The following is an 18,004-nucleotide window of genomic DNA, read 5'->3' on the forward strand; positions in this document are numbered from 1 at the left end:
ATGAAATGAAATGAAATGAAATGAAATGAAATGAAATGAAATGAAATGAAATGAAATGAAATGAAATGAAATGAAATGAAATGAAATGAAATGAAATGAAATGAAATGAAATGAAATGAAATGAAATGAAATGAAATGAAATGAAATGAAATGAAATGAAATGAAATGAAATGAAATGAAATGAAATGAAATGAAATGAAATGAAATGAAATGAAATGAAATGAAATGAAATGAAATTAAATTAAATTAAATTAAATTAAATTAAATTAAATGAAATGAAATGAAATGAAATGAAATGAAATGAAATGAAATGAAATGAAATGAAATGAAATGAAATGAAATGAAATGAAATGAAATGAAATGAAATGAAATGAAATGAAATGAAATGAAATTAAATTAAATTAAATTAAATTAAATATTTGCTGACTGAGGGAAGAAACACGTATCGACGGCAGGCAATTCCAACTACAACAAGCAACAAACTGTATAATAGTTAAAACAAATCTTCTCTTCTTCTAGCGTGTGGGTTGTGAGGTGTATTTCCAACCTCACCCTGGTGGCTGGTGGTGGTGACTATTGAACCGCCAAAGGCCCCTGACATCACATCAGTAAGTAGTAACCGGGACCAAAGGCTTAACGTGCCTTCCGAAGCACGGATCGTCTTACTTTTGAACAAACAGGTGATCAGCCTGTAATGTCCAAACCAAACTAGGGATCACAAAGTGATTTTTGTGATATGTCCCCACCGGGATTCGAACCCGGGACCTCCGGATCGTGAGCCCAACGCTCAAGCACTGGACCACGGAGGATATTTTGTTTTAAGTTTACGCGGTTATTATCATAATTAAAACACATAATAACGGGTTCTTACCGCGTTTAAATGGGGATATGAGACTCCCGATATTTCGACACTGTTGCAAGTGCCATGATCACGGGATAACTCGTCATCCCGTGATCGGAGGATATTTGTTTAAAACAAATAAAAGTTTGAAAACTAAAACTCGACTACGCGAACCCAAAACCCAACCCACGTGCCGTGATTAGGAAACTTTTAGGACAGATTGGCATACGACCACGCCTATCTTCTAAACATCACTATTAGGAAGAACTTCACTGTTAGAAAGAAATTCCTTTTTTCTTGTTTCACACTTTTTAGAACGTGATTTTGCCGTAGTCTGGGTTTAGTTTTTAAACGGGGTTGTGTTTTTATAGTATTAATCGCCATCGAGTCGCAAAGAAGAAGAGTTTTTAAACTTTTATTATTAGGGTCTTATTTCTTAAGATAATTCATTTCCGAAACATGTTTTATAAAGGGAGAAATGATAATATTATATATTCCACACTACATTTCTGCCATCTAATTTAGGTTGATTTTGTGTTTTTTTTTATTGTTACGTAAATTTTATTAATGATTTTCAATTTTAATTTCTTGTTTATAATTTTTATGTATTTGTACTTTTATTTTTTAACAATTTTTGTACTTATTTAGTGTTTATTATTATTTATTTTTTCTATGGACGTTATTATGGTCTGAAAATAAATTATTTGAATTATTTGAATTTGAATTTATGTAAGATCCGGAGATAAAACCTATCCCAAACATGTTCGAGCAGTCAACAATTCAACTTAATTATCGAGTAAATACAAGGAAACCTGCAAATAAAAGCTAGTGATATGTAAATATTTGAAATGTGCAAATTAAGCCCTTTCATTTGATACCCAAACATTTTTTTGTCCTCCACATTGAATTTTGCTTGACGTCACATTGCATAATAACCATCGGATAATCAAGACGCTTCTAGTGACGCCGCATTTGTTAAATTCTGCCAGATGGTTTCGAAGTAACGTTGGAACAGACGTGCATACACACATACATACATAGCGGTCAAACACATAACCCTCCTTTTGCTACGCCGCACTCGGGTAACAAGTTGTACAGAAACGGTGAAACTTACGCGGTAGAGATTTCATTTCAAAGGTTTCTTTAACATTAAATTCTGTGGAAACGCAGGCAGCGTTCTATCCATACAAACTTGTTCCAAAGCAAAAACTAACTTATAATAATGCTTGCAAGCAAACTGAGCGTGTAACATTCCTATCACACTTAACAAACGACCTGATGACCTTGAAGACCTAAACCGATTTCCACCAAACATAGCTAAAAACACTCTCGATTAACATACCTTTCAAACAAAAAAAGCTGCATTAAAATCGGATCATCCGTTTGGAAGCTACGATGCCACAGACAGACACATACACATTTACACAGACACGTCAAACTTATAACACCCCGTCGTTTTTGCGTCGGGGGTTAAAAACAAATAGTATGAAACAAGAAAATATTTCTTTGCGCTTTTTCCGAATAGTGATGTATTTAGGAGATGACCGTGTTCATAAAATTTTAATATGCTGTGTGGTAAGCAAACTTTAGGATAGATTGGTACTCAGTGGTAAATCCTAGATTAACCCGGTACCTACCGGTAAAGGTACAAATCGGATTTTATAAATTGATTTAAGTTTGTAACTTTTTCCACTAATGTAGTTCAGAGCCCCGTAGAGAAGTATTATGCTTCTTACCACATTTAATTGAAAAGGGGTCTACCCGGCAGTGAGAATGTTGGTGTTGGTCTACATATAAGATGTTGGTTTGTAAGTACGTAAACTTTAAACAACAAACAGTATTTACCATTGCATTAAACAGCAAACGTGAAATTGTAATATGGAAATTATATTGTTCTCAAAGAAACCAAGCGTAAGAGCTGTTTTCCATTAACACTTTCAAGGACAGAATTTATACGGACGTTCCGATTCCAAGGTGTCATACTACATATTATGAACCACCAATGACCCATGGTGTCTGTCCGTGAAAGGGTTAAGCAACATATTTTGTTCTTGAAAATTGTTATACTCTTCCAGTGACTGTGATATAGAAAACTCTCTTTAGTGGTCGTGGAAAAATACCTTTGAGAAATTTATCTTTTACCTCTAGATTGTTCCTTTAGGACCCCGGCGTGGTCATCGATTTCCTTCGTTCAGCCCTTATCGCTACCGATCAGCTAGGTTCGATTCAAATCTGACCTTCACAGATTACGCCCTGAGCCGACCAGAGGTTTGCGCTTTAACTGGGCACCTTCATGGTCGTAAAATTTGTACGAGATGTATTATGTGAAAGCTTTCAGCGCTTATTATTTGTAACGATACTATCGATAGTAGGTATTGTTGTTCGAAAATAACAAACTATCGATACTATCGATAGTATCGACACTATTGATGTTCTAAGAAGGCATAATGATTACTAATCAATATTACGATAGTATTGTCACATTTTGAGCCATCCATTGTATCGATACTATCGACAGGCTATAAGGCCGCCTATTGTGCTTATGTTTTATTCGTATGTTTATGTCCTTTATATATGTTCTTGTGCAATAAAGTATTATTGATTGATTGATTGATTGATTGACAGTATCGATTAAACTATCGATATTCTTGCTATCGCCATGCTATCGATTATTAATCGATTGTGGCCTATTGATCGGCAACACTAATTATTTGTCCAGCCAAGTAGTTAGTGCCATTTGCGGCTAGCATACAACAAGTCTACGTTGCTCGGAAGAAATGATATCGTCTTCATTATTACAGCAAGAAGAAGCTTCTAACATAAGTTGACTTTTATTTTCGTATTCCACCTAATAAACATTTCCTAATGAAATGAAAAGTCACGGAAAATCAGCGTGAAAATGCAAGAAGTAAACGTTTATTTTATAATTTATTTTCTACGCTTTGCGCTTTTGTGTTGAGTCACTAATGTTCTAAAAAAAACCTTTTACCTCTAAATCATCCGTCCCTTATCTGATCGAGGGTTTGGAAAATGACAGGTACTACGTTTGTATTTTGAAAGGTCCAACACTAATGTCTATTGTCTCTGAATCTGTGTGTGTATTCCTTATTTTATTTTTTTAATCTTGAGCAGTTAATACTTGTAATAACTTGATTTGAATCAACACATATCTGAATGTGATGCGGTTATACAATATATATATATCGTTCCAGCCGTATTCGGCCATGGCGACAAGTCTCCAATCTAGGAACGCCTAAGATGCGCTCTTATATGGCTGACGTAACCGATCTTAGCAGTGAATGTACGTGCAGTGGTTATACAATGCAACTTATAACGAAAATAAATATTATTATAGCTAGTTTTCCCCTTCTTTTTCTATTTCTGTGTAGATACACTGATACATATACAGAACCAAGTTATGAAAACGATAGATGAAGATCTTTTGCTTCCATAACTAGGTTAAAAACCAGCGGGCTTTTCGAACATATCGGCTCTCATTCAATTTCAACGCAATTTATGTCCCAACGAGAGCGTCATAAAAAGTCAAACCATACCAAAATGGCTGCCACACAGCCCAATAATGAACCATTCGAATGAAATACTCGTTGCTTTGTAGTATGTTTGTAGATACAGACCCTTAAACACTTCCAAAAAATATCTATGTATACCACAAATAGACAATATTATTTTTAAAAATAAAATTTTATTTATCAATTATTATTACTACTTAAATACATTGTTAATAAAATATATAACATAGTCAAATCAAAAACCTACACTACAATACGTCAAAATACACACATATCAGGCGTCAAAAAGCCCTCCGGAAAGCGAACCCCTCCCGAACGTACCCATTATGCTTGCAGCGTTGCCCCTCTGGACCGCAAGTGAAATACGCTGCGCGAGGAAAAAGCCAGCTCGAGGGTCTCCGCCTCCAACCCTTATACGGCGACCAACATCACGCACCAAAGCTTATTTTTTATTAGTTTATTCTTTTTTGACCTTGTTTTTTGCACATTTACACATGCGCAGCGGCGAAGTAAAATATATTGTGAGGAAATCCACTTTGAGTAATACGTTTTGGATGCATGTACCTTTCTAAACAGTATTCAAACTCAACCCACCCAGTTCAGTATTTAGAGTTAAAACCACTCTATTCTTCCACAGACATAATTCTACAACAATAACAAGTCTTGAAAACGAAACAGTAATTATTTTTGTGAATATTTGTTTAGAAATCCTAGAGAAAGTACTTCAGTTGGAGCATAGAATAAGGAATAACGTTGGAGTTTGATTTCCTTTAAAACACGTAACCTTGGAAACTTGAACATTGTAATATTGTTATGAAATATATTTAATAGTCTTACATACATAAAGACTATATATGAAATGTTTTCGTTACCTAAGGAGACGAGTGGTTTTTTATATTATTTAAATATTTAATAAAACGTTTGTTTGTAATAAGTAATTATTACTTCTATCAAGAACAAAAATCAAATCATTTAATCACTAACATGACGGAATAGAAGAAAGATGTTGGCAGGAGTGCGAAACGCGCGCCATACTAGTATGAGCAAATATTTCATACTTCAACTTTGCACTCCACTCGTCCGCAAACTTTACGGCGCACGGAGCTCCACGATAGTATATTAAAAGATCGTCTTGTGTATTATAATCTGCAGGGAAAAAATCAAATATCGGCTATCATATATGGATATCCCTCCTTATCACAGGAAAGCTAAAAACCTTAGTATGATCGGCTATTTATCAAAAAAATACTGTAGTATGCGGTATCTTACAAAAAGTAATGATAAAATTGCAACGTATCACATAAAATATACATTGCCGGTAAAGTGACCATGGAGTTGGAGAACCAGTAGAGCTATCGTAGTTATCTGTATGCAGGAGTAGTAAAAGAGAGTAGGGTTGAACCGCCGACAGCGGTTCTCATACAAAATGCGCGTTAGGGCCTTTCAAATCTCCTTCTTCTATTCCATGAGAATTATACATTGGACCGCGTGATATCATTATAATATTTTACTTCATCATCATCAGCCCATTAACGTCCCCACTGCTGGGGCACGGGCCTTCCCTATGGATGGGTAGGGAGATCGGGCCTTAAACCATCACGCGGGCCCAGTGCGGATTGATGGTTATTAACGACTGCTAATGCAGCCGGGACCAACGGCTTAACGTGCCTTTCGAAGCACGGAGGAGCTCGAGATGAAAACTTTTTTTTTTGTGGTCACCCATCCAATGACCGGCCTTTGCGAAAGTTGCTTTACTTCAACAATCGCAGACCGAGCGCATTTACCGCTGCGCCACCGAGCTCCTCAATAATTCCTCTTCCTTATAATTGCAAAGATGTAGCTCGCAACTCTTTCTATCGTTTGAAAATTCTGTACAAAATTCGAGACTTTATTAATATACAATTACGTATAAGGCTCGTTGATTCTTTGATACTGTCTAGGTTTAATTATTGCGACACTGTCTATGGTCCACGGCTTTTAGAGAAGTCTAAAAAAATTATTCAGCGTGTTCAAAACGCTTGCCTTAGATACTGTTATACAATCCCCCCACGGAGTCACGTCACTCCTTATTACAATACTTCGAAGATCCTTAAAATGTCTAGTAGACGCTACATTCATCTCGCTACTCTACTTTTTGGAGTTATTAAAACTCAGTATCCATGTTATTTATACTCAAAACTTAATTGGTCAACTCGCATGCGACTTCACAATCTTCATATTGGAAGACACAAGTCCAATGCCTTCAGAGGTAGTTTCAAATATGCCGCAGCTAAAATTTGGAATAACTTACCTCCGCCCTTACGTACCGCTAAATCCATTACCACGTTTAAGAATAAAATTAAATCATTTGTCCTTAATATTCAGCTTCAATATCCTGTCGAAAATATTCTCATCTTCTAATTTAAATTGTTATCTTACCTCTTACTCTTCATGCGCAATACCTATGTTACTTTAACTAATTTCATAATTTTATATAATCACAATTTTCCTACAGTAATTATCCTCATTAACATACGGACACATGTACATACACGACATACGTTTCACTCTCTATTCACTAATACGCACATGCACCCTTACACACTCTCACTTAATAAACACACACACTCACCCTCGAACTTAAATTCATTATAATCCGTTAAATGTATAATACATATTATTAACACAGTTGATTTGATTTGATTTTTTAGTTTTAAGCTCATTATTTTTATATTTTTTGGGGTTCAGCTGAAAATCAGCGTTGTGGCACTCCCTCAATGTAGGAGTGTCACAACATCTCGCTGAGCTGATGTCCCTTTTTAGAGATAAGGTTTTAATTCACTATTTTGTTCATTTTTCTATTGTGTGTACCACTTGTTTCTAAAATAAATGTTTTCTTTCTTTCTTTCTTTCTTTCTTTCAAAGAAACAATCTGTATTATGATCGGCAAATATTTTTGACGCACTGCATAAAAGCGGTAAATATTTTACTTATTGTCGCTAATATATCATATAGATTGACTGGTTAACGTGCCCTCCGAAGCACGAATTTCCTTACAAACGGACGATTTGGTGATCAGCCTACAATGTAACCAAACTATATCATAAAGGAGAATTTCAGTTATTTGATCATATTTCGTTTAAACCACCGGGAGCTTAAGCTGGATATTTGATCCAAGCAGGATATTTGTCTGCCATACGCAATAATAACCACCTGATGACGAGGAAGGTGGATAGGAAAATGGTGGATGGAAATCGCTGGATATCAATTCTTACCTGTTGCATACTGACATTCCCCTCGTCAATGTCGAAGGGCGGTCGCACGGAGCACAGCGTCCGTCCCATACACGCATACGACAGGATCGTTATTGAACCTGACACACAAACAGAAATATTTAAATCAATACTTTTGTTATTTGACATTAAAATTTTATTTATTTATTTATTGTTCAGGTAATCAACAGCTTATATAGTATACATAGTAGTGATATAATATTTTAAGTAACAAGAAAGCCAATTATAGATTACCCCGGGTTACATATGAAACGTGTAGGTATCACTTAGTTTACAATTTTTGTTTACAAATTTGCACTTATAGAAGTAAGATGACAATGTCAACCAAGTCTATTATTATATGAATGAATGAAAATATATACAGGGTGTTAGTGACATCGTAACGAAAATTTTGAGGGATGATTCAGGCCATGACTCTGAGTTGAAAGTATGGAACTGAAAATAGTTGAAAAAAAAACCCAAAAAAGTAATCTTGAATTTTCCGACAGGAAATTCCACTAAATATCAACTCAGAATCATGGTCTGAATCATCCCCCTCAGTATTCGTTACGGTGTCACTAGCACGCGTACCTACTAGTATGGCGCTACCTGTATGTACTTGTGCGGGATGTAACGTAACTAATATTGAGGGGGCTGAGTCAACTCATTATTCTAAGTTAATATCAAGTAGAATTTTTGATCGCAAAAGTATAGAATTGAAAATAATTAAAAAAACTAAAAAAAACATGAATTTTGCGACGGAAAATTCCACTTGATATTAACTCAGAATCATGGTCTGAATCATCCCCCTCAGTATTCGTTACGATGTCACTACCATACCGAATATTATTTATATTGTACATTACTTATATAGTTTGTTTGTTTTCATGTATAGTAAATGCTGTGTACGCATGTAATTGGCAAGTATATTACCATCTTTTTCTTTTTATAATGCTGTGTGTAAAAGTTAAATATGTATTGCTGTATAGATTCCGAACCTCAAAAGGTAAAACGGAATCCTTATAGGATATGTCCGTCTGTTCATCTATCTGTCAAGACCTTTTTCTCGGAAACGCGTGGAGGTATCAAATTGAAATAAACATGTAATATTTATGTCTGCGGTCTTATGAAGCTGTATAAAAATCATGCTTCTAAATCAATGAAAACTGAAAATATTACCATTTATAGCCTGTTTTTGCATTTACAAACTTATATTTGCAGTCTTGATGAGCTTTTTGATTGGTGGTTGGCATTGAGGGTCTGATAATAACCAGATGGCAATTTGTGTCGAGCCATCGGTGCGCGAGTCAGAACCACACTTGACCGACTTTTTAGATGAATCAGGCCTTTTTAACCCCCGTGTCCTCCTTTTGCCATGTTTTTATAAAAGGCAATTCCTCAGGAATAAGCTCTTTTTCTTTTTACTCAATTTTATAAATGAAAGGACACGTCTGTTTACTTTTCTTAATAAATTGTGAGTAAACTGACGTAATAAATTGTGTTAGTCCCAGAGATGAAAGGATAACTAGTAAAGTGTGAAAATATTGTGAAAAAAATATTTGTTTCAAATATTGCCCGTGTGTATTTTTTTATTCACGGTTAAGTTATTTAAGATTTTTATTATTTAATAGCAAATATGAATTTTATTAATTAATAAAATAATAATAACTAATATATACAAACACAATAATAATACAATAATAAATAATATTATATAAAACAAAAATAATAATAGTATTTAATATATACTAATATATAATTATTTTTTCCATTAAACGAATTTGAATTTGAAATAAGTACCAATTTCAACTACACTTTCAAATTGTAAACACGGTAAATAAATGCTAATTATGATTACGTATTCAAATTATACATTAAAATAAAAAGTTGTGAATCTGAAGTGAACAGCATGGAGGAGTATACTGCAAACCCCACCCTTGATATCAATGAGAGGAGGCCTGTGTCCAGAAGTGTGAATAATAGCGCTATGATAACAGACATGTGCATCTTTTATCTCTATTTTTAGATATAAATGATGACCTTTCTTATTACACTTAGGCACAACACATCTGCCACCCATTATTATTCTGATCAAAATAAAGGGAAGCAATATAGGTTTACTTTTCTTAAACAACCAACAACATAACTCAACATAATTTAGCAATTTAGCAACATAATTCTATACATAAATGATCCAAATATCAAGAAACAAGTATTTTTATAATGCCTCTGCCATTAGATATTATTTGATATAGGTATTTGAATAAATATGCAGCCCGGGCAATAAGAAAATAGGTAATTATGGCGTTACACGAACATAACCTGGAAAAATTTAAGTAAACTGACGAATAACAAACGTAAGGAAAGTTTATTGGCTTTACTTTAACCTCTTAAGGCCGATATTTCCAGACATAATACTAAAACAATATTGATTTTAAAAGGAGATTCTGTCTTACGACTTTTGAACATAATTACATTATAACACCCTTTAAATACAAAGCAAGAAAAATAAGGCGATTAATCCGATTTGAATGGCAAAGAATCCTTTCGACTGGCATTTCAAAGGTACGACAAGTTAATGCGTTGATTTATTTCTCCTATCGATTTGCTCTCGTCACGGCCTGAAACTGTATTTTACATTTAAATTCAAGAACATTGCTAAAATTCTTTAAAGATACCGTACCCTTGTCAAAATCAACAATTAATGTTCTAATTGGTTACAGATAACCATGCCTTCTAAATTCAAATTGTTGTCTCCACCGCAACCACAGTCGCATCACAAAAAAAATGTATACATTGAGGGAATTTCCAATCGGCGTTCCCCAAAAACACGATAGATGGCGTTGTTAAGGTCTTCTTTTAAACTTCTAATTTCATGAATAACAGACATTATGCATCTTTTATCTTTGAATTTGGATATAAATAATATCTATCTATATCTTTTTTTTATAACACCAAGGTTTTGATATTGATTAAAATAAAGAAAAGCAATATAAATAGCAACATCATTCTATACCTCTACATAAGGTAATCTAAATATCAAGCAACAATTATCTTTATTTAGTAATCAGAATTTCATAATTTGTCTTTGACTTAGGATGGCCGAGTGTAGGAATGGTAGGCTGAATAAAACGTTAAATATAGGTGTTTGAAAGACAGAGAGAGAGAGAGAGAGAGAGAGAGGGGAGTGAGTGAGAGAGAGGATTGCGGAATGACAGGGAAATGGCGGTCGGTTGTTTTTAAAAGGAAAAACGTTAAAAAATATAAAAGTTTAATAAACAAGGGTAAATAAATATAATCGTTTCCTTTATGCCCCATTCCACAATTTTTCGGACCCAATTAACAGTTTTTGTAATCTGCCACCAGTCGTTAGACCATTTATCAGGTCTGTTTCGGTATTATAACTGTTTTAGAACAATGCAGCCAGCGCTGCGTCGTCTGAATATGTAAATACATTATCAGGTTTCAGCCTTTTGAAAGTTCTTGCACAAGGGGATACGAGTAGAGGGGAGTTGGCCAAAGGATTGGAACGGTAGACTGGGTGTTGTGTAGGGTTACACGTTGCTGTATTTTGTATATCAATATGTAGATAGTATTGATTTGTTATGTTAGTATTGATCTAACTGAGCTATCGATTCTATCGATTTTCAAGGTCACCTGTTCTTCTTATCGTGTGGGCTGTGAGGTGGAATAGCATCATCAACCCTAGATGCTATCTTTACATCAGTAAATAGTTACCAAGACCAACGGCTTAACGTGGCTTTTGAAGCACGGATCATCTTACTTTCAGACGATCAGGTGATCAGCCTGTAATGTCTTGACCAAACCAGGGATCACAGAGTGATTTGTGTGATATGTCACCATCGGGATTCGTACCCGGGGCCTTCGGATCGTAGCCGTTAGGTCACCTCGAGTATCTAATTATTGTGTTTTGATTGTAAGCTATGTGGTACTCCGTGTTTTATATTATTTTGTTATTTGTTTTATGTTTGTTACTGTGGTGTCCCTTTATAATAAATGTTTCTTTCTTTCTTTCTAATTATCGATAGATCGACAACAGTATGACGGACCAAACGTTCTTTTGTATACTAAAAAAAAAAAAATATTTCGGGTGTTTTCCCATAGCAATTGTTAGTAACAAAAGTCTTATATCTATGTTAGTAAAAAATTTGGCAAGTTGGACACAGGTCCAGTGCTGCATAATAGCACTGTCCACGTCCAGCCTTGCGTTAAGTTTTTTACTGCCTTAAGTTTTTTTTTAAGTATATTATGTATAGTAAGTACTTACCAGGTATGGCGTATACTAATGTGAAGCTGAATGTCCCAAACTGCTTTCTTGTGTCCTGACTGGGCCATTCCTCCGTGCAGAAGTGCACGTCTCTTGATTCTATCTAGAAACAAACAAAAAATTTCAGAAAAGTTTGTCCGGCTATTAAATTCATACAATTGTGTATGCAATTCTCGCCATTATACAGGGTGTAAGTGACATCGTAACGAATACTCAGGGGAATGAATTAGATCATGATTCTGATTTGATATCAAGCGGAATTTTCAGTCGGAAAATTCTAAATTTTTTTTTTAGTTCCATACTTTTGCGATGGAAAATTCCACTTGATATCAACTCAGAATCATGGTCTCAATCATCCTTCAAAGTTTTCGTTACGCACTCTGTATAATAATAGGTATTCACAGTTCCTCGCGGACGAACCAAATTGCTGAATAACACCCCTCTCACGCGAGTCATGCATGTGTTAAATGAGGTTGCAGAAATTATAGATTTGTTTTCATGCTCTATGAGTGAATTTACAAAGGTTACGCTATATGTGTTAAGTTATAAAATGAATATTTATAAACAATAGTTAGGTACCTAATAAATTAGTAAGAGATGTCAAGTTATGTTCCTACTCTATCGAATTGGTTATATAAACTGTAATGGTAGATGTAAGTGTTTTTAATAAATAAAATAATAAATAAATGATAGTTGAAATATTAGTCATTATTGTAACGATTTAAATTAGGTCACATAGTCGCATAAAATCAGAAGTTGATTACGGTCCACTGTTTGATATAAAATGAAATTTATTTGCACCATAAACAAGACAGTATTTTTTTGTGGGGTTTTGGCCTGGTTGCTAGGCTCTTGTCAGTGGAACTCTTATCAGATTTGTAGGTCCTTTGCAATTTTTTTTATCTCCTCACATAATAGGTCTTTAGACTAAATTTATAACATTATAGAAATAGACTTATCGAACTTGAAATAAAGAGTTAAAAACATAACAAAATTGTCAAGTAAAAATTTCGCAAGGCTAACTTGTCAAGTTAATGTCAGATTCGCCAAGGTAATGTATCCAGATAATTACATCTACGAATACACATCTACGGAACCAGAAAACATTGAAATATTCTCAATCATGCGGAATAAGGATTCATAGCTTTTGTCAACTCCAGACGAAAGCGAGCTTAATTCTTGCCCGAGCCAATTTTTCAATCTGTAATGTTATTGGGCCAGTAGAAGGAAATTTTGGTGATAAATCCCGAGACGCTTTCAATTTACTAAGAATATTCGCTTGTTTTGTGTGAAATTATTAGTATCAGTCACCTTCTTATACAAACCGTTTCTATAAACGTGCCAGAAAATTAAATTTGGTACTATTTGCCAATATTTCAAACAGCTATGAGAATTTTTGAGTTTTACATTTAGTAATAATCACCATCGCAGGACATAGAAGGTCGACTTTTGTTTTACAATTTGAAAAAGTAGGATAACATCGTGAGGAAACCCTCATTCCCGAGAAATTCATTTTCGGAGGTATGTGACCTAACCTTGTATTGGGTTGGTTTACCTTTCGCGGGTTGGAAGGTCAGATAGGCAGTCGCTTCTGTAAAAAACTGGACCTGTCAAATCTTCAGGTTACGTAAGCGGACCCTGTGAAAAATGGGATAATGCTAGGGGTATGATGATGAATTTGAAAACATAGGATGCCATCCAGTGACATTACACGAAGAATTCTTCATCATTCGTCATCAGAACTTTTCAAATTAAGTAATTAAACATATATCTATCTTATCTGTTCAGTTACAAAGGTTACTAGATGTAGAAGAATGAATGAATGAATGGTTACTAGGTGTGTGTGATGTGTGGTTGTGTTTTACTTTCATTTTAATATTACCTGTCTTGTATCTGTCAAATGAATAGAAACTATTCTGAAAATAGACTAAATAAAGACTATTCTCTCTATCGCTCTGTAGGTGTTATATTATTTCCAAAAGACATGAACCAGGAAGCTACCCCACGAGTATTTTCGTCTAAAGCCTTTTTATTATATTTGTTCAACCCACATAGTCTTGATTTTGGGGATATTTGGAGGTTTTTGTGTAATAGAGTGGAAGTGTACTAGAGATTAGGGCAACAAATGCCCTCACTTGATGTATTATCTATTAAAAGTAGTAATAATGATAATTTCCATAGATGAAAACCTCTTTTACTCTTCATCGTCATCTCCATTATCCTGTTTCTCACAGGGTTCGCTCACCTAACCTAAAGATTTGACAGGTCCGGTTTTTACAGAAGCGGCTGTCTGACCTTCCAACTCGCGAAGGGAAAACCACCCCAATATAGGTTAGGTCACATACCTCTGAACACGTGAACACGTGATAAACATTTATGATCTAAAAATGACTTCGAAAACAAATTCGACAATCATTGGTTTAGGCCTGTGCTGATTTCGAACCTGCGCCATCAGAGTGAGAGGCAAGCGTTCTATCAACTGGGCTACCACGGCTCTAAAAATAAACTTCTTGTACTTTTGTAATTGTTTTCTTTTTTTGCAGCAATAATAATCCACGTAGATATTTTCACTTTTCGGCGGATAAGAAAATGACAGATATAACTTAAAATAAAATTAGATGGTATTTATAGGAATTAGCACCTAAATTTTGACAGTTCTCCATACTGCCCGGCTAAAATTCGTGATAGATTCCTATAAAATGTGAAGCAACGTGGAATTCATCCTGTCTGAAGAATGGGCTACGAAAAAAAAAAACAGCCAGTTGAAAAAGGCAATTTTGATTGAAAATAAGTTTATCTAAGTTTTTTCTTTCCGAACTTTAGAGAATAAATATACCACTATGACTTTGCAGTTAAACGCCGCGCAAAGGGTTACGCTGTAAAAATATAATATAATCAAAACATTATGTCTGTTTTTTCATATAGTTTGGGGACATACATACATACATAAACTCACGCCTATTTCCCACAGGGGTAAGCAGAGACTATAGAATTCCATTTGCTTCGATCCTGACACATTTCTCTTGCTTCCTCCACATTCATCAATCGCTTCATACGTGCACGCCGGTTCAGAGTAGATCGTATGAACCTTTTCTAAGGACATTTCCAATTTAGTCAATGTAAGTCCTTCTCGGTCTTCTCGGTCGGTAGTTTGGGAAACTGTCAAAATTCAAGAATACTCAACAGTAGCGACATCTAATGGGAGAAATAGGCAGTTTTTATCGTCGTTCAAGTACCTACCAATGATACGATGACCTTATTTAGGTATCTATTTGCAAGCGTCGCCGAATCAACTACTTATTAAAACTTTCTCTTTGTTTTCGTGTAACATTACTAGCAGTTACTATAACTTTTTTCAAACTCTAAATTAACTGTCTCAAAGGCAAAGTAAGCTATTTGCTAAGAAACTTGTCTGTTTTATATACAACTAACCAGTTGCCATTATCTTAATTAGACTTTGTCGAGATTTTTTCCACTTTCCACTGAAAGTTCTTCCACCTAGATGGAAAACGTTTAGGGTAAGTATATAAGACACAATACCGTTATCATACCGATATAAAATTACGGTCCCGATATTACCGATTTATTTTTATACCTTATCTGCTTATCCGCTGCCGCTGCTGTACCTTAACTGCTTGTAAGTATACCTGAAACTTTTTAACTTCTCATATGCCGAGATACCAGACACAATAGATTTTACATTGTGTCTGGTCGAGATCCGCGTTCCGGCGTTCGAAAGATTAATAACGGTACCGATTACCTATTAGTCCGTAAAATCGGTACCGTAATTTATGGACCGATAGAAATTGGTACCGGAAATTCATACCGATATGATAACGATAGCATAACATTACTGCTCGTATACCTTACTGTTTCACACCCTGGCCATTGGTGGTATGGACACCAAGGTTGGTTATGATGGGCATTGACCCGATAGGAACATTAAGTTACTGATCCTAGATACTAATTAGGTGCTTAAGGCACTTAAGTAAGTTGGTAGTCGTAACATAAACCATATTAGGGGGCGTTATGGCGGATCAGCCTCTCGGAATACATTTTAAACGTGGCTGTAATAGTCGAAATCTGACCCTAATAAGCTTGTCAAACCTAGATCGATCCTCCCTAGTGCCTTCGATAGCTAATAAAGATTGTCCTCGAATAAGCAGGATATCTATTATTAAGGAAGATAAATAATAAAGACAATAAGAGCAGAGTCAATTTATAATAAATAATTCCTAATTGATTGATTCGTGTATCATAAAGATCTTGGATCTTTGATCTTGGTATCATAAAGATCTTACCTACTGGGAATCTAATTCAGGGCATTAATATCCGTCGCAGAAGTATTTATTTATTATTATTAGAGCTTTATCTCACAAGGACACCATACTTTACTATACAGGGTGTTAGTGACATCGTAACAAAAACTTAGAGGGATGATTCAGGCCATGATTCTGAGTTGATATCAAGTGGAATTTTCCGTCGCAAAAGTATGGAATGGAATTTTTTCGACAGGAAAATCCACTTGATATCAACTCAGAATCATGGCCTGAATCATCCCCATATTTGTTACGATGTCACTATCGACTTGTATGGCTACTTACAAATACTGAAGAGGATGATTCAGCTCATTATTCTCTGTTAATATCAAGTGGTTAGTTAAAAAAATCACTAACATTTTCATGAATTTTCCGACAGGAAATTTCCGCTGGATATGAACTCAGGATCTTGATCTGAATCATTCTCCTCAGTAATCGTTACGATGTCACTAACATCCTGTATGTATTATACTAGTCATATCAAAAAGAAAATAACTGACTGCGTTAAAAATTAAAATAATACATACCGATAGATTCCGTATACCCTTCGATATAACAGGAACCGTCTCTTTCCTGACACTCGCAACAAGCACCAGGGGTATGAAGATGAATAGCGCTGCTATCCACAGTAGGGTGAGCAGAAAGAGCGCCTGCCTCCGTCCGGGGGGGCGCAGCCTCGGCTCAGGGGATATGGAGAGCCACCGGTCTACTGACATCGTTGTTAAGGTGAACACACTTGCTGCTACTGCTACTCCTGAGGGTAAGAAAATATTATGTTAAAATCAAGAATAAGAATAATAGAATAACAATAAAATAAATTTATTGCCAGTAACAATTTACATCACTGCATAGTATAAAACAAAGTCGCTTTTTCTGTCCCTATAACCCTATGTACGCTTAAATCTTTAAAATTACGCAACGGATTTTGATGCGGTTTTTTTAATAGATAGGGTGATTCAAGAGGAAGGTTTATATGTATAATTATATTATAATAACCTCCATTAAATAGTGGAGAAATACTGTTATTTGTGAGGTTTTTAATGTGATGTCGTAAATAATTTCATTTTTTCCTCAGCATTGCACCCGAGCTAAGCCGGGGCCGCTAGTTTGCTATAAGAACTAGGTAATTATGCATAGTACGAATACGGGCAAAAGGAAATGGCTCAGATTGTGATGCCATGCTATGGCGCCATCCAGCGCTGGTTTTCAGTCATTTCCTCTACCTGGGATATTGTGCGGAAGTAATTGTCAACGAGGGCTCATCATCATCATCATCAGCCGTATGACACCCACTGCTGGGCATAGGCCTCCCCCAAGGATCTCCACGACGATCGGTCCTGCGCTGCCCGCATCTAGCGGCTTCCCGCGACCTTCACCAGATCGTCGGTCCACCTTGTAGCGGGCCTACCCACTGAGCGTCGTCCGACACGTGGGCTAGAGGACTTTAAATAGAAATATACAGCAGCTCCAGGTAAAATCAATGATAGCATTTATGGCGATCTCCGTGATACAGCCATGAGCAATATCATGTACCCACTTTAGAACCTTGTCACACTATCATATTTGACATTTAATAAGACTTACGGTTTCAATTGCGAAAAAGTTAATGTGACATGGTTTCAAAGTGTATACATATTATTAGTATTCGTGACCGTACAATGTTTAAGCGTCCCGGGTACGAGTCCCGAAGCCAACGTAGAAGCCTTAAGACAATTTAATTTAAATGTGGTGTGACACCAATCGGGGATTACCCCTGTATGCACCATGGGAGTGCA

At 35.4% G+C, this 18,004-nt stretch overlaps 1 protein-coding gene across 1 annotated transcript in view; it reads right to left on the reverse strand.

Moving 5' to 3' along the window:
* LOC126366988 (neuropeptide FF receptor 2-like) overlaps nt 1-18,004 on the reverse strand; it is a 54,935-nt gene that overhangs the window by 12,994 nt on the left and 23,937 nt on the right. The window contains exons 3-5 of the mRNA XM_050010332.1: nt 16,757-16,983; nt 11,911-12,013; nt 7,626-7,723 (exon numbers count right to left, since the gene is read on the reverse strand). Coding sequence (XP_049866289.1) covers nt 7,626-7,723; nt 11,911-12,013; nt 16,757-16,983 — 428 coding nt within the window. The remainder of the gene's footprint in view (nt 1-7,625; nt 7,724-11,910; nt 12,014-16,756; nt 16,984-18,004) is intronic.

The sequence above is a fragment of the Pectinophora gossypiella genome, chromosome 5, assembly GCF_024362695.1.
Source record: "Pectinophora gossypiella chromosome 5, ilPecGoss1.1, whole genome shotgun sequence".
Taxonomy (NCBI): domain Eukaryota; kingdom Metazoa; phylum Arthropoda; class Insecta; order Lepidoptera; family Gelechiidae; genus Pectinophora; species Pectinophora gossypiella.